Genomic DNA, 19,031 nt, shown 5'->3' with positions numbered 1-19,031 from the left:
GGCTCAGGCCAAGAAACAGTCTCCCTCTCTTGATACACCTACTTCCCTCTACATGAAAATAGGAACGAGGTAATTCCTAATGTATCTCTTTGCCCTGGTAGTTAGCAAGATCAGGGCTGTTTTACATCTAGATGCCACATGTTTCGCCATTCAACCTTGTTTAAATTCCTTCAATCCTGTGTTAATAGTTTTCAGTCATAATGAGCATGAGCTTTTCTTATTCACTGCCTCAAATCCTCTAGACTGAAAACAAGCAACTAACTAAAGGTTGTATATTAGCAGTATAGACAAAGTGCCACAAAGGAACAGAGAAGGATGCAATGAATTCTTCCTGAGAGCATGGAAAGGAATCTTAGAGGTAGGTATTTGCGAAGAAGGGCAAAGCTAAGGGTGTGACATGCCAAGAAGAAGAAATGTTGAGTCAAGCCATGTATATAAAAGTGGCACATTTGGGGAAGAAGGTAGAATCTAGGGAGGAAGAGACAAGGCTAATAATGTAAACTGAGGTTCAGCAAAGAATACAGCCCCATCAACTTTATAAGAAACTGGGCTTTTAATTTTAAGACATGGAGCAGAATGGATCAAAAGGGTAAAATTGGAGAGAGAGAGACGCCAAGGAGGTCACTGAGACCAACATAAGTTAGGATAATATACAGGGGATAATTTAGAGTCAAGGAACCAAGGCTTCTTCTGATATCCTCTATTCCATTTTGAAGAGCTATCTGGTGGGTTAATGCATCAAGTGAAGGGAGAAAGATGCTTATATAAGCCTAAATTTTATTTTTGTTTAAAAAAAAAAGCTATATCCTTGATGGCTGATATGTTTTATACTCTCTAACTATAAAAAACAGAATTTATGAGTCTTTTTCAAATAAATTTTAGTGCCTCTAAGCTTCCTGAAATGCTGGCTAAATCCTTTCTTCCTTATTACTTCCCAAATTTTGGCAATAGGTTGTCAATCTCATCTCCCTTTGTGCCTAAAAACAATGCATAATTTAAGGAAAAAAAGGGAAGCCACTCTAACCAAAGACAAGCAGAAAGCAAATTACAGGTGTCATTAATATATTTTCCTGGTTTAATAAAATAAGAACTCTACTAACTAAAATACAAACATAAAGAAACTCACGCAAAAAGATGAAACTAGACCATACACCATACACAAAAATTAACTCAAAAGGAACCAAAGACTTGAACATAAGACCTGAAACAATAAAACTCCTAGAAGAAAACATAAGTGGTTAGCTCCTTGACATTGGTCTCAGTGATGATTTTTTGGATCTGCTCCAAAAGCAAAGGCAACAAAAACAAACAAGTGGGACTACATTAAACCAAAAGGAAATCATTCAAAAAAATGAAAAGGCAACTTACTGAATGAGAGAAAATATTTGTAAATCATGTATTTGATAAGGGGCTAATATCCAAAATATATAAAAATCTAATTCAATACCAAAAAAATCAAACAATCTGATTAAAAAACAGGCAGAGAATCTGCACAGACATTTTTCCAAATAAGACATACAGACGGCCAACAGACATATGAAAGGTCTCAACATCACCAATCATTAGGGAGATGGCAATCAAAAACACAATGAGATATCACCTCACACCTGTTAGAATGGCTATCCTCAAAAAGTTAAGAAATAACAAATGCTGGCAAGGATTATGGAGAAAAGGGAACCCTTGTGCGTTACTGGTAGAAATGTAAATTGCTGCAGCTACTATGGAAAATATGGAGGCTCCTCCAAAAATCAGGACTACTACATAAATCAGCAATTCCACTTTTGGGTATTTATCTGAAGAAAAACACTAATTCAAACAGATATATGCACCTCCCAGATCTGGGAGACCAGATAATGGTCTCCCAGTCAGTTTGTTGTGCTTACATCCAACATTTTCCTTTTACAAACCAAAACTTCCCTCATGGCTGAGTGTGGCATATAGAGCCAAAAGACCTTGGTTCTAGTCTTGACTCTTCCACTAATTTGCTGTGTCACTGCACTTTTCTGAGCTTCTGTAACCTATCTATCTTTTAAATAATGAAACTACACTAGATAATTTCTAAACTTTATTTCTAACAACTTCCTGACTCTCAGCGCTTCCAGTTAACACACTATGCCTTTTCTTTCTCTGACATTCTATTAAAGCACAATCTGGAATTCTACTGTTTTGTGTGCTTTGTTCAAAACATATATCATTGTCTTTACACATTACTAGTGTTTCACTAGTAATGTGTAACTAGTGTAACTAGTAATGTGTAACTAGTTTCATGGTGCTATTATTATACACGCCCTCCCCCTAACTAAATTATATACTCCAAAGAAGACAGGGAACATTTGAATATATCCTAAATATTTCACAAACAGTTGTAAACTTTGTCACATATTATATATGTAAACACAATATTTATAGTCATGTGCCATAATCCCTACATTAACTTTTTTTATTTTTTTATTTTGCGGTATGCGGGCCTCTCACTGTTGTGGCCTCTCCCGTTGTGGAGCACAGGCTCCGGACGCGCAGACTCGGCGGCCATGGCTCATAGGCCTAGCTGCTCCGCGGCATGTAGGATCTTCCCGGACCGGGGCATGAACCCGTGTCCCCTGCATCAGCAGGTGGACTCTCAACCACTGCACCACCAGGGAAGCCCCCTACATTAACTTTTTAAAAACTGCCTACACACATAAAATGGTTTGTTATTTTGGGTTTGTAATCACAAAAGTCTGAGGTTTCCACTTCATCTGGACTCCTATGTTCCTGAAAGCTAAGTTACACGCCAGAAACATTTTGTTCATACATGTTTAATAAGATTCAACTACATATATCTACTTTCCATATTTTTCAACAAAGTATGATTCGAATGGCAATCTTTCCCATTTGCTATAGATGGTTTTATAAAAAGCAAGGAAAATGGGCTAAGTACATTGTTGAGAAGTCAAGCAGTATGGAATCTCATGAAGCCTTGCTTATCATTATATGAAACATGCTTTAAATTAATAGCAATATTAAGAAAGATATGATAATTCTACTATTATAAATAACAGGATATAGTGATAAAAATTTTTTCACATTAATAATTATATAAATGTGAGATTATCAGCATTCCTGATAACATAATTTTAACTAATCTCCCAAAGAATACACAGTTGACCCTTGAGCAAAACAGATTTGAACATGTGTAGATTTTTTCAATAAATTCGTATTACAGTGCTACACACATTACAGTACTACACAATCTGTGGTTGGCTGAATCCATAAATGTGGAATTGCAGATACAGAGAGGGTCAACTGTAAAGTTATACGTGGAGTTTCAACTGTGCAGAGGGTTGGCGTCCCTAACCCCCACGTTGTTCAATAATCAACTGTAATTTTAACTACACTCTTTTGGAACTAGTCAAGTACCATATGACCCTCTAATATCTTAAAGGTGCCAGTGATGCTTCAACCAGTCAAATACAAATATAAGATGCTAATCCATTCCCCTTTCTCCATAACTCACCTGAAGGGCAGGGGAACATTGTTAGTGGAAAAAAAGAACATACTATTCAAGATATCTTAAAAGAGGAATTTATATGTTAAAATACACTTGGAATTTTTTTAAAAACCTAATGTCAAATCATAAAATGATGATTAGACCAAAGAAGTCCAATTGAGAATTTCACTATAACAAAACTAAGCTTATCTCAAGATCCAACAATATTATAAGTAAAGTAACAAAAATATTTTTCTTTTATAAAGACAAAATTTAAAAGTTGCCATACCATGGCAACTTATATGGTTATAGTAAACAAAAATAATGCAGGATATAATTAATTACTCTCCAAGTCCAAGTACAATTAATTAAATGATCCACCTACTCTTTATAAGTTCCCGTTTCAGGATCTTCTGTCATGACATCATGTAGGCCCTCCACTGAGATGTTTATAATCCCACAGAATTTATCTTGGATAACACTAGAATAAAAGAAGAGCAAAATAGGTTAAAATGAAGTGTTTCAACAGGTAATTCTTTTTTTTCCCCTCAATTATCCTCTTGAACATGAAGAGAAATTTTAGTCTGAAAGTACAAAAGAAACTTTCAAAATATATTTCTTAAAGCAGAAATTGTACTTTGCATATTACAGTAAAATTTTCTTTCACTAGATTACCAGTATGCTTAATTAGGTGGGTAGATCAGATGGGAAAGAGATGCTTTAATATTCTTTAATTTATTATAATAGTCTTGTGTTAATCTCATAACTAAAAGAATACAGGTACAAAATTTTGAATATCAAAAGTCTCTACTCCTGAGGAAAAAGACAAGCGATAGACTGGGAAAAAATATCTGTAAAACATAAATCTGATGAAGAACTTGGCGCTGAAAACTCAGATGACAGATAACTCAATTTAAAAATGGACAAAAATTTGAACAGATACTTCACCAAAGAAGATAATACAGATGGCATATGAGCACTTGAAAAAATGCTCAATATCATTTGTCATCAGAGAAATGCAAATTAAAACTGTAACGAAATTTTTTTTTTTGGCCGCACCATTCGGCTTGCTCGGGATCTTGGTTCCCCGACCAGGGATTGAACCCGGGTCCTTGCAGTGAAAGTGCCGAGTCCTAACCACTGGACTGCCAGGGAATTCCCTGTAATGAGATTTTAATAAGTAAAATTAAGAAGACTGACAATACCAAGTGCTGGCAAGGGTGAAAAACAACAGGACCTCTCATACGTTGCCAGTAAGAATAAAAAATGACACATCCGTTTTGGAAAACACATTGGCAGTTTATAAGTTAACACTCCACACAACTAAGCAATCCCATTCCTGGGTATTTACCCAAGACCAAAACAAGTATTTGCAGATCTGTATGTAAATATTTATGGTACTTTTACTCATAATCCAAAACTGCAAAGATCCTAGTGTCTACCAACTAACAAATGGATAAACTGTGGGACATTTATCCAATGGAATAATCAGCAATAAAAGGGAACAAACTACAGATAACTGCAACAACTTGAATAAATCCCAAAAACATCACACTGAGAAAAATAAAAGATTTGAAAGGCTATATACCGTATGACTCCATTTATGTGACTTTCTGGAAAGGCAAAATTATTTAATCAGTGGTTGCCAGGCAAAGGGACACAAGGGAACTTTTGGGGGTGATGGTTATGTTCTGTATCTTGAGTGTGGAAGTGTTATACACTGTGTACATTTGCCAGAACTGTATGCTTAAAAGAGGTTTTACTGTATGTGAACTATACCTTAATAAGCCTAACTTTTAAAAAGTAGAAGTATATGACCATTTACTGGCACACAAAATTATGCTAAAAATAACTGAATAAATTATAACTCATCTCCAGGGAACTAATAGTATCATTCCTGCAAGGGACATACTGTGTTTCTCATACTGCATTAACATGCATAATTAAGTTTTAAAATGTTCACTAAAAGTAGTTCCCAAGGTCAACACAGTTTGGGTCATGTTCTCACCTTTGTAAAGTCAAAACCTTCTGTCTGTACTTTCAAGTGTGATCAGGTTTTAGAGAACTAAATCACCAGATGGGCAAAATAACCAATAGTTGTTATCATTCCGTTGCATTTTAATGTGTATGTAGCAACCTATTGCAAGAGTATATATTTTTGGTATCATTATATATCCTTCGCATAAGAATTTTTAAAATCTCGCAGCAAAGAAACACACATACAATCTGCCTTATCTGGTTTAGCGAGAAACACCTTAGAAAAAGGTATTGGAGCCAACAGGCACATCAAAAGCTGCTCGACATCGTCATTATTAGAGAAATACAAATCAAAACTACAAGGAGGTATCACCTCACATCAGTCAGAATGGCCATCATCAAAAAAGCTACAAACAATAAATGCTGGAGGGGGTGTGGAGAAAAGGGAACCCTCCTACACTGTTGGTGGGAATGTAAGTTGGTACAACCACTATGGAGAGCAGTATGGAGGTTCCTTAAAAAACTAAAAACAGAGTTACCATATGACCCAGGATTCCCACTCCTGGGCATATATCCAGAAAAGATGAAAACTCTAATCCAAAAACATATGTGCACCCTAATGTTCAGAGCAACATTATTCACAATAGCCAAGACACAGAAACAACCTAAATGTTCATCTGCAGATGAATGGATAAAGAAGATGTGGTACATATATATACGATGGAATATTACTTAGCCATAAAAAAGGATGAAATAATGCTACTTGCAGCAACATGGATGGACCCGGAGACTGTCATACTATGTGAAGTAGGGTAAACAGAGAAAGACAAATATTACATGATATCACTTTTTTTTTTTTCATGATATCACTTAATATGTGGAATCTAAAAAAATGATACAAAGGAACTTATTTACAGAACAGAAATAGACTCACAGACATAGAAAACAAACTTATGGGTACCAAAGGGGAAAGGGGGGTAAGGATAAATTAGGGATTTGGAATTAACAGATACACATGACTACATATAAACTAGATAAACAACAAGGACCTACTGTACAGCACAGGGAACTATATTCAATATCTTGTAATAACCTATAATGGAAAGAATCTAAAAAAGAATATATATATGTGTGTGTATATATATATAACTGAATCACTTTGCTGTTTAGCTGAAACACTGTAAATTACCTACATGTCAAATTTTTAAAAGTCATATTAAAGTAAATGATTTTTAAAAAGCATTAGAAACCAAGATTGTGCACTAAAAGTTCAGCCACTCTCTGTCATTTCTCTAGGTGTTGGTATTCTTGTCTGTAAAGTGAAGATTGGACTCGGGGATGGCAGATACATGGCAAGGAATACAGCCATTTTCCCTTCCCACTGCAGAGTTAATTCACCACTAATCCATCATAGCAAGCTAAGGCAGGCAGGGCCTGACATTCCTTTTTAACAGAGCAGTATTCTGGATAGCTATCAACAACTGATTTCAATTAGTTGAAAAAGACAAAAGCCCTGTATTCTATAGCTTCCAAGGCTCTTTACCAGGCCTTTATGTCAATATTATTTAGGGACTCAGGCAGCTGCCTTCTCTGCTCAGATCACCTCCAAGATCAACCCCACACCTTCTAGGGCTAGAAATTTCCCAAGAAATCGATGGAATTTCTGAGTACTATTTTCTCAAAATGATTATGAATTTTCCTAACAGGTATCTGACAACCCACGTGTGGCCATGCTCTACTATGTGTGTGAATGTTAATTATAAGGCAGTGTAGGGGAGAGAGAGATTTAAAAAAGGTATAATTTGACAACCAGCTCATTTGTTTACATGTTTTACTTCAAATTATCATATTGATCAATGCTGGGGCTACCAGCATGGTCACACATGTTTCTGAGGAGATGGTAAGAAGTTATATCTTTGCCATAATTAGAAAATGGTACGGTGCTACAGCACTGGGCCTCAATTCAGAGATGAACATTTACAGAATGAGCCTTGAAGGCTCAGAACAGATTGTGATAAACTGCAGCATGGATAAGGTAAACTTTTGACTGCAGAATTCTTGCCAAAGGCAGTAACTTCACCCCTTTCTCATAAATGATCGGATTATTTAGATGACACTGCTAGAACCAGAATGAAGCTTGAAAAGTTCTGAGAGAAATCTAACAGGTTCAGGAGCCTGAGGTTTACAGAAAGCCAGAAGACAGTATTAGTGAATGACTGACAAAAATGAGTGTTAAAATCAAACTAAAGAAGAGATAAGGATACTCACAGAAGCAGACTGGACACAGGCCAGAAGATATAGGTCCAAACTCGGCTCTACCTGCACATGCTAGGCAGGAAGAAAGACTATTGTCCTGGCCCATGCTTATTCAGGCTTGGAGGAGAAGTCAGTCATGTGATCACTGTGATTCACACTCCTTCCCTCCCCTGCCTCCAGCTGAATTTCTAGCTCTACCAAGTGAGAGGCTTAGATGACTGTCTTGTAGGGGTGAAGAAGGGAGGTGAGGCAACCTCAGTCAGTCATTTTTTTCACTGAAATGTCACCCATACTGCACAGAAAAGGACACAAGAGGCAGAGATCTAGCCTGGGGGAAAGCAGGGGAAAAGGGGGGATTAATTCCAGTAGACGGGGGAAACCATGCTTACCCTGGGGTACTTAGTAAGTGCCAGAGCGGGTGAGGCTTGGACTTCAAGTTCAGAAAAGGGGAAAATGACTATGGCACAGAGTAGAAAGGTATGTAATCTGGCTTTGAATGAAAAGAGTTGACTCTAGAAAAGGAGACGGACTGAAGAAAACGAGTGGAAAAGGAGATTCTACGCCATATTTTGGGATCAATAAAAGGAGAAGTTAAACAAAAATTATCTTCAGAGTATTCAATTTCAAAAAGCACTCAGAAGGATGCAACTCAATTACCACTCATTAAGCAGTTTGGGAAAAGTACCCCAAAATAATACAGGTAACAAAAACCTAAAAGAGGCTTGTACTTTCCTTGCATACAGATGTTTAAAGAAAATAAGCATTAAGAAGTTACAAATTCTTTTCCTCCTTTTTAAAGTATTACAAAAATGTGTAAATGTTACATTTAAGACGAAGCCTTTAAAATAAAATTTTTATACAGTATTCTTTATGATTCTTTTTGAATATTAAGCATTTGTTTCCCTTTTTATCCACACAATATTCTCAACCCTGTACTTTATAAATTAAGAATAAATCTTGCTTTTTGTAATATACAATCTTTCTGAATTACATGCTTTAAAATGTAATTAGACATCTAAAATGGAAACAATCAAGAGAGCTGGAAACCAGGAATGAAATAGCAATAGGTTTGGAGGAACAAAGGGAAGGAGAAAAGTCATTGTACTTTGATAATCTTATATACATTATTTCTTTAAATACAAGCCAGGAACTAGGTATTATACTGTTTTTGTTTTTTTATGAAAAAAGCTCAGTTTTTTTCTTTTATATGTATTACATACTGGAGTTACGAGTAATACTTTATTAGAATTCTCAGTGTATCATCTCCTAATAGTAGTCTTCTTGTGTATATCCATTCAAATCTGGTGTCTGGTATAATGTGGGAGAAGTAAAGGTAGCCAGAGAAAACCATGTAATTTTAAATCTCACTCAACTCTTAATTCTCCAAAGTCAGCGCTTACCACGAAGTGGCAGTTCACATTAACTAGGGCACGGCAATCTAGTATCCCTGAAAGAGACAGCCAAACTCCATGCTAGTCTATACAATGGTCCCTCGATAACCATGGATGCTCAAGTCCCTTATACTATAAAATGGTGTAGTACGGTAGGCCCTCTGTATCCATGGATATGGAACCCGCAGTTTTCTACAGCAAGGTAGAAAAAACAACATTCAGGAGCTTAAAGAAAAAACAAAACACTGATTACTGATTATTCCAGCCAGAAGTTTATCTTGGTATACTCCCATGAGCAGACTTCAGAAGACTGGCTTACTGAGTATTAATAAGAGGTGGATTTATACCAGGATACCAATTAACTCATGAAGAAAGAAGTGATTAGAGTAAGTGGTCACATTACCTAGGCCAATTCTTCCTGGTATATAGGTCACCATGGTCAAGTTCATTCACTTTAGTCGACATTTTATGAGCTCACAAAACATGTTAGACATCCTGATAAGCCCTGGGGATAAAAAAGATGGCCACCTCAGGGAACTTAAACAACTAAAGGGCAAAGAAATGAAGCAACAAAAGAGATGTTCCTTTTTTGTTTTAAATCAGGTTATGATATCCTGAATAACTGACTTTCTCAATTTTACAGGTTTCTGACTTACTGGGTTGGCCAAAAAGTTCCTTCAGGTTTTAAGTAAAAATAAAAGACTCATTGTTCATTTTCACCAAGAACTTTATGGAACAACGTATTCACTGTTTTGTTCCACTACCTTCTGCCAGTTTTCAGGTAACTTCATAATTCCATCTTCCCAAAACTTTTTATCTTTGTGAGCAAAGAACTGTTCCAGGTGCCTTTTACAGTCTTCCAGAGAAATTGGAATTTTTTCCATTAAGAGGATTTTGTAAAGACCGAAATAAATGGAAATCTGAAAGTGCAATGTCTGGTGAATAAGATAGATGAATCAGAACTTCCCAGCCAAGCTGTAACAGTTTCTGCCTGGTCATCAAAGAAACACGCAGTCTTGCGTTATCCTGATGGAAGATTATGCATTTTCTGTTGACTAATTCGGATGCTTTTCGTCGACTGCTGCTTTCAGTTGGTCTAATTAGGAGCAGTACTTGTTGGAATTGTTTGGTTTTCCAGAAGAAGCCCAAATTAGAGGACTCCCAATTTCACCATATACACAACATCACCTTCTTTGGATGAAGACTGGCCTTTGGTGTGGTTGGTGGTGGTTCATTTCACTTGCCCCACGATCTCTTCCATTCCACATTATTGTACAGTATCCACTTTTCGCCACCTGTCACAATTTATTTTAAAGACGGAACATTTTCATTATGTTTAAGTAGAGAATCGCATGTGGAAAAACAGTCAAAAGGTTTTTTTTGCTTGGAACCCAAACGTCAAAGCGATTCATATAACCAAGCTGGTACAAATGATTTTCAGTGCTTGATTTGGATATTTTGAGTATGTCGGCTATCTCCTGTGTGGTATAACGTTGATTGTTCTCAATTAATGTCTTGATTTGATCACTATCAACTTCAACTGGTCTACCTGACCATGGAGCATCGTCCAGCGAGAAATCTCCAGCATGAAACTTTGCAAACCACTTTCGACACATTCAGTCAGTCACAGCACCTTCTCTATACACTGCACAAATCGTTTTTTTCGTTTCAGCTGAGTTTTTAACCTTTCTTGAAATAATATAGCATAATATGCCGAAAATGTTGTTTTTCTTCCATCTTCAATATTAAAATGGCTACAAAAATTCACCAATTTTGATTTTTTTTTTTTTTTTTTTTTTTTTGCGGTACGCGGGCCTCTCACTGTTGTGGCCTCTCCCGTTGCGGAGCACAGGCTCCGGACGCGCAGGCTCAATGGCCATGGCTCAGGGGCCCAGCCACTCCACGGCATGTGGGATCTTCCCGGACCGGGGCACGAACCCGTGTCCCCTGCATCAGCAGGCAGACTCTCAACCACTGCGCCACCAGGGAAGCCCTGATGCTTTTTTTTTAATGCACGCTGATATGACAGCTGTCAGAATACAACTTAACAAAATTGTTTCAAATGAAGTTAAAGACTTAACTAAGCGCTATCTTACGGAAAAAACTGAACGAACCTTTTGGCCGACCCAGTATTTACTGGCTTAAGTCAGAGCATCCTGTCGTCTGGATGGTGCTCATGAAGCACTGGCAAATTACTATTCTCTAATCCTCATCACTGGCCTCTAGAGACTGGATCATTCTACCACCACTTGAGATCTTAGAATTTTCAAGTTAACTTATCTTTTATTTATTGCATTAGGATAGATGCTTCTCCTAAAGGAATCCCAAATTTGATATAAACTTATTTTCATTTCACAATGCTAAATGGGACCGAACTGATTCTATTCATTCCCTTATTATTGAGGGCTTCAAGAAGGCAAATGGGTGCCTTCTTTTCTTTCTCCTTAATTTAAGAACTTTCAAGGCCTATCGAGAACCTCAGCAAGCTCTACTAAAACCACCTTTCCAAAGTGGTATTGAACTATTCTTCCTTTCACTGCTCTCAGGCATTAAGTCATCACCTCCTGAATACAGAAGTTCCTGACTCCAATAACTGCTTACTCCCTTTCTGCTCCTCACAATGTTCTCCCTCCTTTTTTCTATTCAATGTATAATTCACATTTTCTTCACGAAGTCTTCCCTTGACCACTCTTTACCTCACTGTAATTGAGCACTCTGTCCTTTGAATTTCCAATAGCATAAAACCTCTGCACTACTCATCTGGCGTGCCACTCATGTGGCACCTTTTTTATTACTTTCTTCTTATGTCCTTTAATTTTTCATGCCTGCATGCCTGCTCTCCCTAAGATGGTAAGTAACATGAAGCAGAGCCCATGTGTTACGTTTATTTCTTTATGTCCCTTAGGGTAACATGCATCATGTGAACACGCAATAAATAATCATAGGAATTTATGATCCCCAAAGCTCAAAAACTGCCCTCCCTTGTTTTTTTTAAACAATATTATTTTTACTTCTTTTTAAAATTACAAGTATAGGTAACTAAGCTGTAGATAACATATTACAATTGATCAGTCTACACCTGACATTAGGCAGAAAATAGAACAGAAGGTGGCTGTGTTGGAATCTACATCTGAAACATTCATCTTAGAAAATTCAAGGAAAGTTTACCATCAAGGATGAAAGGAGAGAATAAAAGTAAAACTGAAGGGCAAGAAGTATTAGTAATCTTCCTTTTTACCTATCACACTTTTCCTTTTCTTATTTTACATACTTGGTTGATACATTAATTTATTTGCACAGACCAGAGGTACAACTACGCTACAGAAAGAAGACCGGCCTTTTTAAACATCTGCTTGCTTTGTTCTTCAAGTATGTGTAATTGATGTTCTATATATATACAGACACAAACAATAAATAAGTAGGTGAGAGCATTAAAAATTTTACTCAGTGGGTAAAGACCATCTGATCATTTAAAACAATTCCACATACTTTTTAGTAAACTTTTCTTTTTCAGTTAAATGCACGTGAGTAAAACTACAGCTCTTAATCTTGACTTAGTATTTCCTAAAGGTATGACATTTTCTGGGTGTGTAACAGTATCTGTAGAATATATGAATTGCAGAAACTTCACAGAGAGTGATTTTTTCTTGCTTTTGAAAACTATGTACTAAAGAAAAAAAAATCCATCTTTGTGTTTTTCACCCAACTTAAAAAATCACGCTTGCTTAAAATTATTTCTGTCCTTTTGTATCACTATGAACCCAACCACAGGTGTTCAGAAAACAAAATGCCCCTAGAAAGATAGTGCAAAATTTTTAATCCCAAAGGCACAAATACAAGAAATATTCTAATATTCATTTGGTTAGCCTAAACAATAAATATTAGGTTAAATGTGAACAGGACTCTAGTTTCTTTCCACTTATCCAATTTTTATTAGTATTTTTCTAGTAAGCATTTTACACTTCCAGTTTTTAGATTAACTGATCCATCATCATAGAGCCTGTGCCTTAAATAGCTTCTCTGTAAGTGATGGATTTACACATTTACATCACATCTTCATTCCCTTGGGCCTTGGAGGAAAACAGGAATGCAGAAACACCAAATTTTCAGTTACTTTTTCTGAATAGTTTTATAATCGAAAATTGATGATTTAAGTTTTTCACAGTAGCAAGCCCAAGAAAGAAAGAAATCAGAACTTCAGTTACTTTAAAATTTTCTCTGCTCTAACCAGACAACAATTATACTATTTGTACACTGCACGTAATAATATCTGAACCCACTCACATCATTAAATCCTAAGTCAGAGGGTCAATGAAGTTAAGGTAATTTAAGAAAATAAGTTTTTAAGCACTAAAAGCCACAATCAAATAAAATATTCTGTAAATTATACTTTTCTGCTTATATTAACAATATTAAGCAAAGAACAGCAGTTTACTAAAAGAAAAAGGAAAACGAAAAAAGCCTTGATTTATCGGTCTTATTCCAGAACTCCTACTACACCGGAAGTTATAAAAGTGGTGACATTTACACTAAACTCAGGTTTTTCCCCTCTCTATTTTCCAGGACCTAGGCTGGAAATATTTCTGTCACTTAAATGGAAACATACATCCTTTCTACACAGTTAATTCTCTTTGTGGTCATGGAACAGTGTATGTATTAATAAATCTAGTTCCCTTGACAAATACTGGGCAAGGAAATAAAAGGATAAAAAGTTCATAATGGAAGTTCACTAAGTTATTTTAAAATTAAAGTTTATACAACAATTATCCTTACATATTATAAGCCATTCCCCCAATTAACTTTTTTTCTTTTTTGACTGCATAGAGGTGGGGGGGAAAAAGCAAGCCGCTAACTTTAAGACAGTAAGAAGTAACTACAATGATCTATGTACAGTGGGATGAAAAGAAACTGCCATATTATATGATTTTCAAGAGGAAGACTATGCTTTAAGAAACACTGCTCAGTGAAGATATACTAAGGTTCCATTAAAAAGAAGATGATCAATGACTGGCACAGAACTGTTTGGAAAAGACATTAGGCTGAAAAAACCCAATCAATGTTTATTTTCAAAGCTTATATGAGTCACTTGACAAACTTTTTTTTTTAAGTGATACAAAAGAATTTAATAGAGATTTAGTAATTATTGGGTTGGAGGCACGACCTCACCATTATAAATGGTGGACATTGTTGAAAACAGAGCTATACAAGTTATAACAAGGCAATCATGAACATATATCTTCAGGATAAATGAGAAAAAGCCAACTTAGTTAACGTTATTAACGTTATATGAAAAGATACTTGTGGCTTAGAGTTAAATTTCTGGAGAAGTACTGTATGTCACACTGCTCAGACCAAAATGAAGATAATGTGCTCTGTAAAACAGTGTTATGTGATCAGAAGGGAAGGCTGTGATGATGAGAACACTGATGTCAAAGATTTACATGAAGCATTTGAATAAAACTATCACGAAATAACAGGGGAAAAAAATCTCTCTATTTACATTATTTTAAAATATGTATATGTAACTAAACTAACAATATAATAAGCATTTGACTATTTTGCTACAGCTTTGTAAATACAACACATTCAAGCTGACCAAAAACCTTATGTAGATTTTTCTTACAGGGAAAATGAGTTAAATGCCTGCTATTTAGACCTGCCTCATTCAGGCACACTGCCAAATTCCTCCTAAATACTGCTAGCACTCACAATGACCTCTCTGAGCTTTGGAACCCTATTACATCTACATCCTCCTCATCCACTCTTGGCAGTCTCACAAGCATCTCTAACTTAAGGTAGCCAACACCAAACTTTTGAATGCCTTCCCAACAAAAACAAAGCAAAACAAGATAGAAAATCAAAATCAGGCTCTCTTCCAGTTGTCCTTATCTGACTACAGAGCAATTCTAAGCACCCAATGACTCAGGCCAGAACCTGGGATTCAGTTTTGACCTTTCTTCTCATCTACCCTTCAAAAACCCGATTTATCATCAAATTCTGTCACATTTATCTATGAAATTTTTTGACTTCTCTATATTCCTGCTGTGAACAGTGTGCTGCAAGTCAATTCTGTCTCTACTTTGAACTACTGCATAACTTCCCACATAGGGACCCTTCCACTCTTTGCTTCTTCTAATTCATTCTCTACACAGTGCTCTTTTGCAAAATCTGATGTCTTGCTTGCTTTAAAGTAAGTGTTTTACACATGCTAACACATATATATGGAATCTAAAAAAAAAAAAATGGTTCTTAAGAACCTAGGGGCAGGACAGGAGTAAAGACGCAGACGTAGAGAATGGACTTGAGGACACGGGGAGGGAGAAGGGTAAGCTGGGACGAAGTGAGACAGTGGCACTGACATATATACACTACCGAATGTAAAACAGATAGCTAGTGGGAAGCAGCCTCATAGTACAGGGAGATCAGCTTGGTGCTTTGTGTCCACCTACAGGGGTGGGATAAGGAGGATGGGAGGGAGATGCAAGAGGGAGGAGATATGGGGATACATGTATACGTATAGCTGATTCACTTTGTTATACAGCAGAAACTAACACAACATTGTAAAGCAATTATACTCCAATAAAGATGTTAAAAAAATTTTAATAAATAAATAAAGTAAGTAAGGGTTTAACCTTTCAGTAACTTCCCATTACACATAAAAATCCAAACTCCTAATCATGGTTTACTCAGCCCCATCTGACCTTGTTGCTGCCTACCTCTCTCTGACCTCACCTAACTTTTCATTCTACTCTCCAGCTATACCAGCCTTCTTTTTGACAAACACTTTCTTAGTCTTAGGACTTCCATGGAGGGATTCCATCTGCTAAGAATGCTATTGCCTGAGTTTACCTGGTTAGTTGTATTTACAGTAGGAGTGAAACTCCAGGAGGGTATGGTCCTGAATGGAAAAAAACTCAGATTTTTCCTTCCCGAGTAGGGAGAAACCCTGTCCTTCCCTACTATGTTTCTCTTCTGTGAGTCTTCTTTACTCACAGCACACTTTACTTCTGGTCACCAAATGTGTGGAAGATTTTCCCAACATGCCATTCTCTGTGACACCGCTGGATGACCTACAATTTCACTCAATTCTAACACTATCTCCCTGGAGATAATGTCAGATCCCACAGGTTAAGGTCTCAGACCCACAAGACTGAGCCACCCCCCAAGTCCCTCAGATGCCAAAGGTTCCAATGACTCCTCCCTAGGTTAACTAATTTGCCAGAGAAATCACAGAATTCAGGGAAACATGTTTACCAGTTTACTAAAATATATGATAAAGAATACAGATGAATAGCCAGATGAAGAGCTACAGAGGGCAAGGTCTGGGAGGGTCCTGAGCACAGGTGCTTTGGTCCCTGTGGAGGTGGGGCATATCACCCCTCCGATGTGGATGTGTTCCCCCATCTGGAAGCTCCTTGAACACCCTACTATTGAGATTTTATGGAGAATTCCTTACATACATACTCAATTATTAACTCCATTTCCAGCTCATCTCCCCTCTGTGAAAGATGGGGCTTGGAGCTGAAAATTCCAAACCTCTAACCATGGCTCAGTGTCTTTGGTGACCTCAGTCTAGGAGCCCACCCCAGAGCTGCCTCGTCAGAACAAAAGATGCTCCTAATGTTCTTATCACTTAGGAAATTACAAGGGTTTCAGGAGCTCTGTGCCAAGAATCAGGGGTAGAGACCATACATATTTTCTTCTTTTATCACACAGGTCCCCATTCTAGAAGACAATGCCTTAGGAGGCTTTCATAGATGAGAAGCAGATGATTTAAGAAAAGGGGTTCTGAAAGCCAAAACATGAGGAAACTGAACTAGAACATAAAAATATTTGCTCCATGGGACCTCAAACAAAATACAAAGAAAATGTGAACTTATGTATTAAGAATAGAATTAACACTAGGAAGAGTACCAGAGAAGGTATCTGGCAAAACGTTAGATTTTCCAAAGCCAATATCCAAACTAAGAACAGGCAAGGGTTTATGCTCAGGTACTGGAAACTCAAGACATACGGGAAGACACGGAGATAAAAGGAAAGTACTGTATATTACAATTACACACTACTGACAATCAAAAAACTACTTTCCACTAAAATATAGTGCCCTCTACTATGTCACATGATGCCTCAAAAGTCAGGAACAATGAAACAAGGCACATTTGGACCAGTAGAACGCATACTATACATTCCTTTCATTCATGCTGCTTTCTCCATATTTATCTTTTAACCCACAAGGCTTCTCACATTAAAGTATGCAGCCACAAGAGCCTACCAACTTCAGTAGAGTGATGACTAGAAATAGAGGGCACTTTTAAAAAACTATACTTGAGACAGTACAATACTGAAAACCATGGGCCCATCACTTGTTAATATTGCTCCATAACTGTGAAATCAATAACAAACTAGATAATAATTTGAGACAACTGATGCATATCCCTCCCCACTCACCTAAGGCCTTATCAGCAAGTCCAATAACAGAAAAGAAAAAGTTTTAACGAGAAATAAAATGGGCCTTCTCAGAAGGAAAAAAATTAAGTTACTATTCAGTAGGCGATGCATAAAAACAAAGTCTAACCGGTAAACGGAACAACCTTCTCTTTGGTTTCACGTACCCCGTTCTCTTTCCTCTTAGTCCAGAGCAGCACAACATATTACAAGTCCATAAATACATTTTCCAGTCTGGCCCAGTAACAGAAGACAAGCAAGGAGTGGGATCCTTCTAACAAGGGAGAACAAGAAGTACAATAGGATGTGGGGAAGTGCATGAAGGACCAACTTGGTAGGAAGACCTAACATCAAAGCTCATTTTCAGAACCTTGTAAAAGGTTTCCAGGCTTTCTTTTCCCATTTTGCCAATGCTTAAAAACAAATATGGCAAATTTTACTGTTTTTGTTGTGGTGTGGGTAAGAAATGGAGTAAAAATGCCCTTATTACATGTGGGTCCCCCTCCACCTTAAAGCTTAAACACTTGGTTATTTCTATAATTCTTAAGTTCAAGAAATGTCCACATATATGTTTTTGAATGTTCTATTTCTTGACCTAAGTAGTGATTAAAACAGGTGTATTTACTTCTCTATGTGGTTTATAAATAAACAAGAGTTTTCTAAAATGTTGCCTGTAGTCTAAGGGCAAATATTTTCCAAAAACCTAACATCTGATTTCTCCCTCACCTGCCATGCCTCTGCCAATCACCAAGTCACCTTCCAAAGTAGCTCTAGAATCCATCCATCCTCTCTGCCACCATCCCAGTCCAGGGCTCCAGCATCTCTCCCATGAATCAGCGATTACTGCATGGGAGATTCAGATTAATCCTGTTTCTAGTCTTGTTCCTTCCAGAAAGAGTGCACTTTCAGTTTGTATTTGCCAAATGCTAAATGTTTAAAAGAATCCTTGGGACTTCCCTGGTGGCTCAGTGGTTAAGAATCTGCCTGCCAATGCAGGGGACATGGGTTCGAGCCCTGGTCCAGGAAGATCCCACATGCCCCGGAGCAACTAAGCATGTGCGCCACAACTACTGAGCCTGCACTCTAGAGCCCACGAGCCACAACTACTGAAGCCCACGTGCCTAGAGCCTGTGCTCTGCAACAAGAGAAGCCACTGCAATGAGAAGCCTGTGCACCACAATGAAGAGTAGCCCCTGCTCACCACAACTAGAGAAACCCCGCATGCAGCAATGAAGACCCAGTGCAGCCACAAATAAATAAATTTATTTATTAAAAAAAAAAAAAAAGAATCCCTGAATGTGTAGCCAAACAGCAGCATTAGGTTCCCTTAACAATGCTTAAAATCCTTCCATGGCTCCCTGCTGCCCTAGGGAAAAACATGAAATTACAACATCCTTCATTGCCTGATTTCTCTCTCTAGCTGCAAATCTCATAATATACCACTCACAACTCCAGTTAGACTGAATTTTAGTTCCTGAAAAGCAGTATTCTAT

General features: G+C 37.2%; 1 protein-coding gene across 1 annotated transcript in view; it reads right to left on the bottom strand.

Moving 5' to 3' along the window:
* The window catches only part of IPO11 (importin 11), a 179,041-nt gene that overhangs the window by 31,403 nt on the left and 128,607 nt on the right, over nt 1–19,031 (bottom strand). The window contains exon 27 of the mRNA XM_065873437.1: nt 3,855–3,950. Coding sequence (XP_065729509.1) covers nt 3,855–3,950 — 96 coding nt within the window. The remainder of the gene's footprint in view (nt 1–3,854; nt 3,951–19,031) is intronic.

Source organism: Phocoena phocoena, chromosome 3, assembly GCF_963924675.1.
Source record: "Phocoena phocoena chromosome 3, mPhoPho1.1, whole genome shotgun sequence".
NCBI classification, from domain to species: Eukaryota; Metazoa; Chordata; class Mammalia; order Artiodactyla; family Phocoenidae; genus Phocoena; species Phocoena phocoena.
The sequence above is the reverse complement of the archived record's forward strand: the minus strand, read 5'-3'. Positions and strand labels throughout refer to the sequence as shown.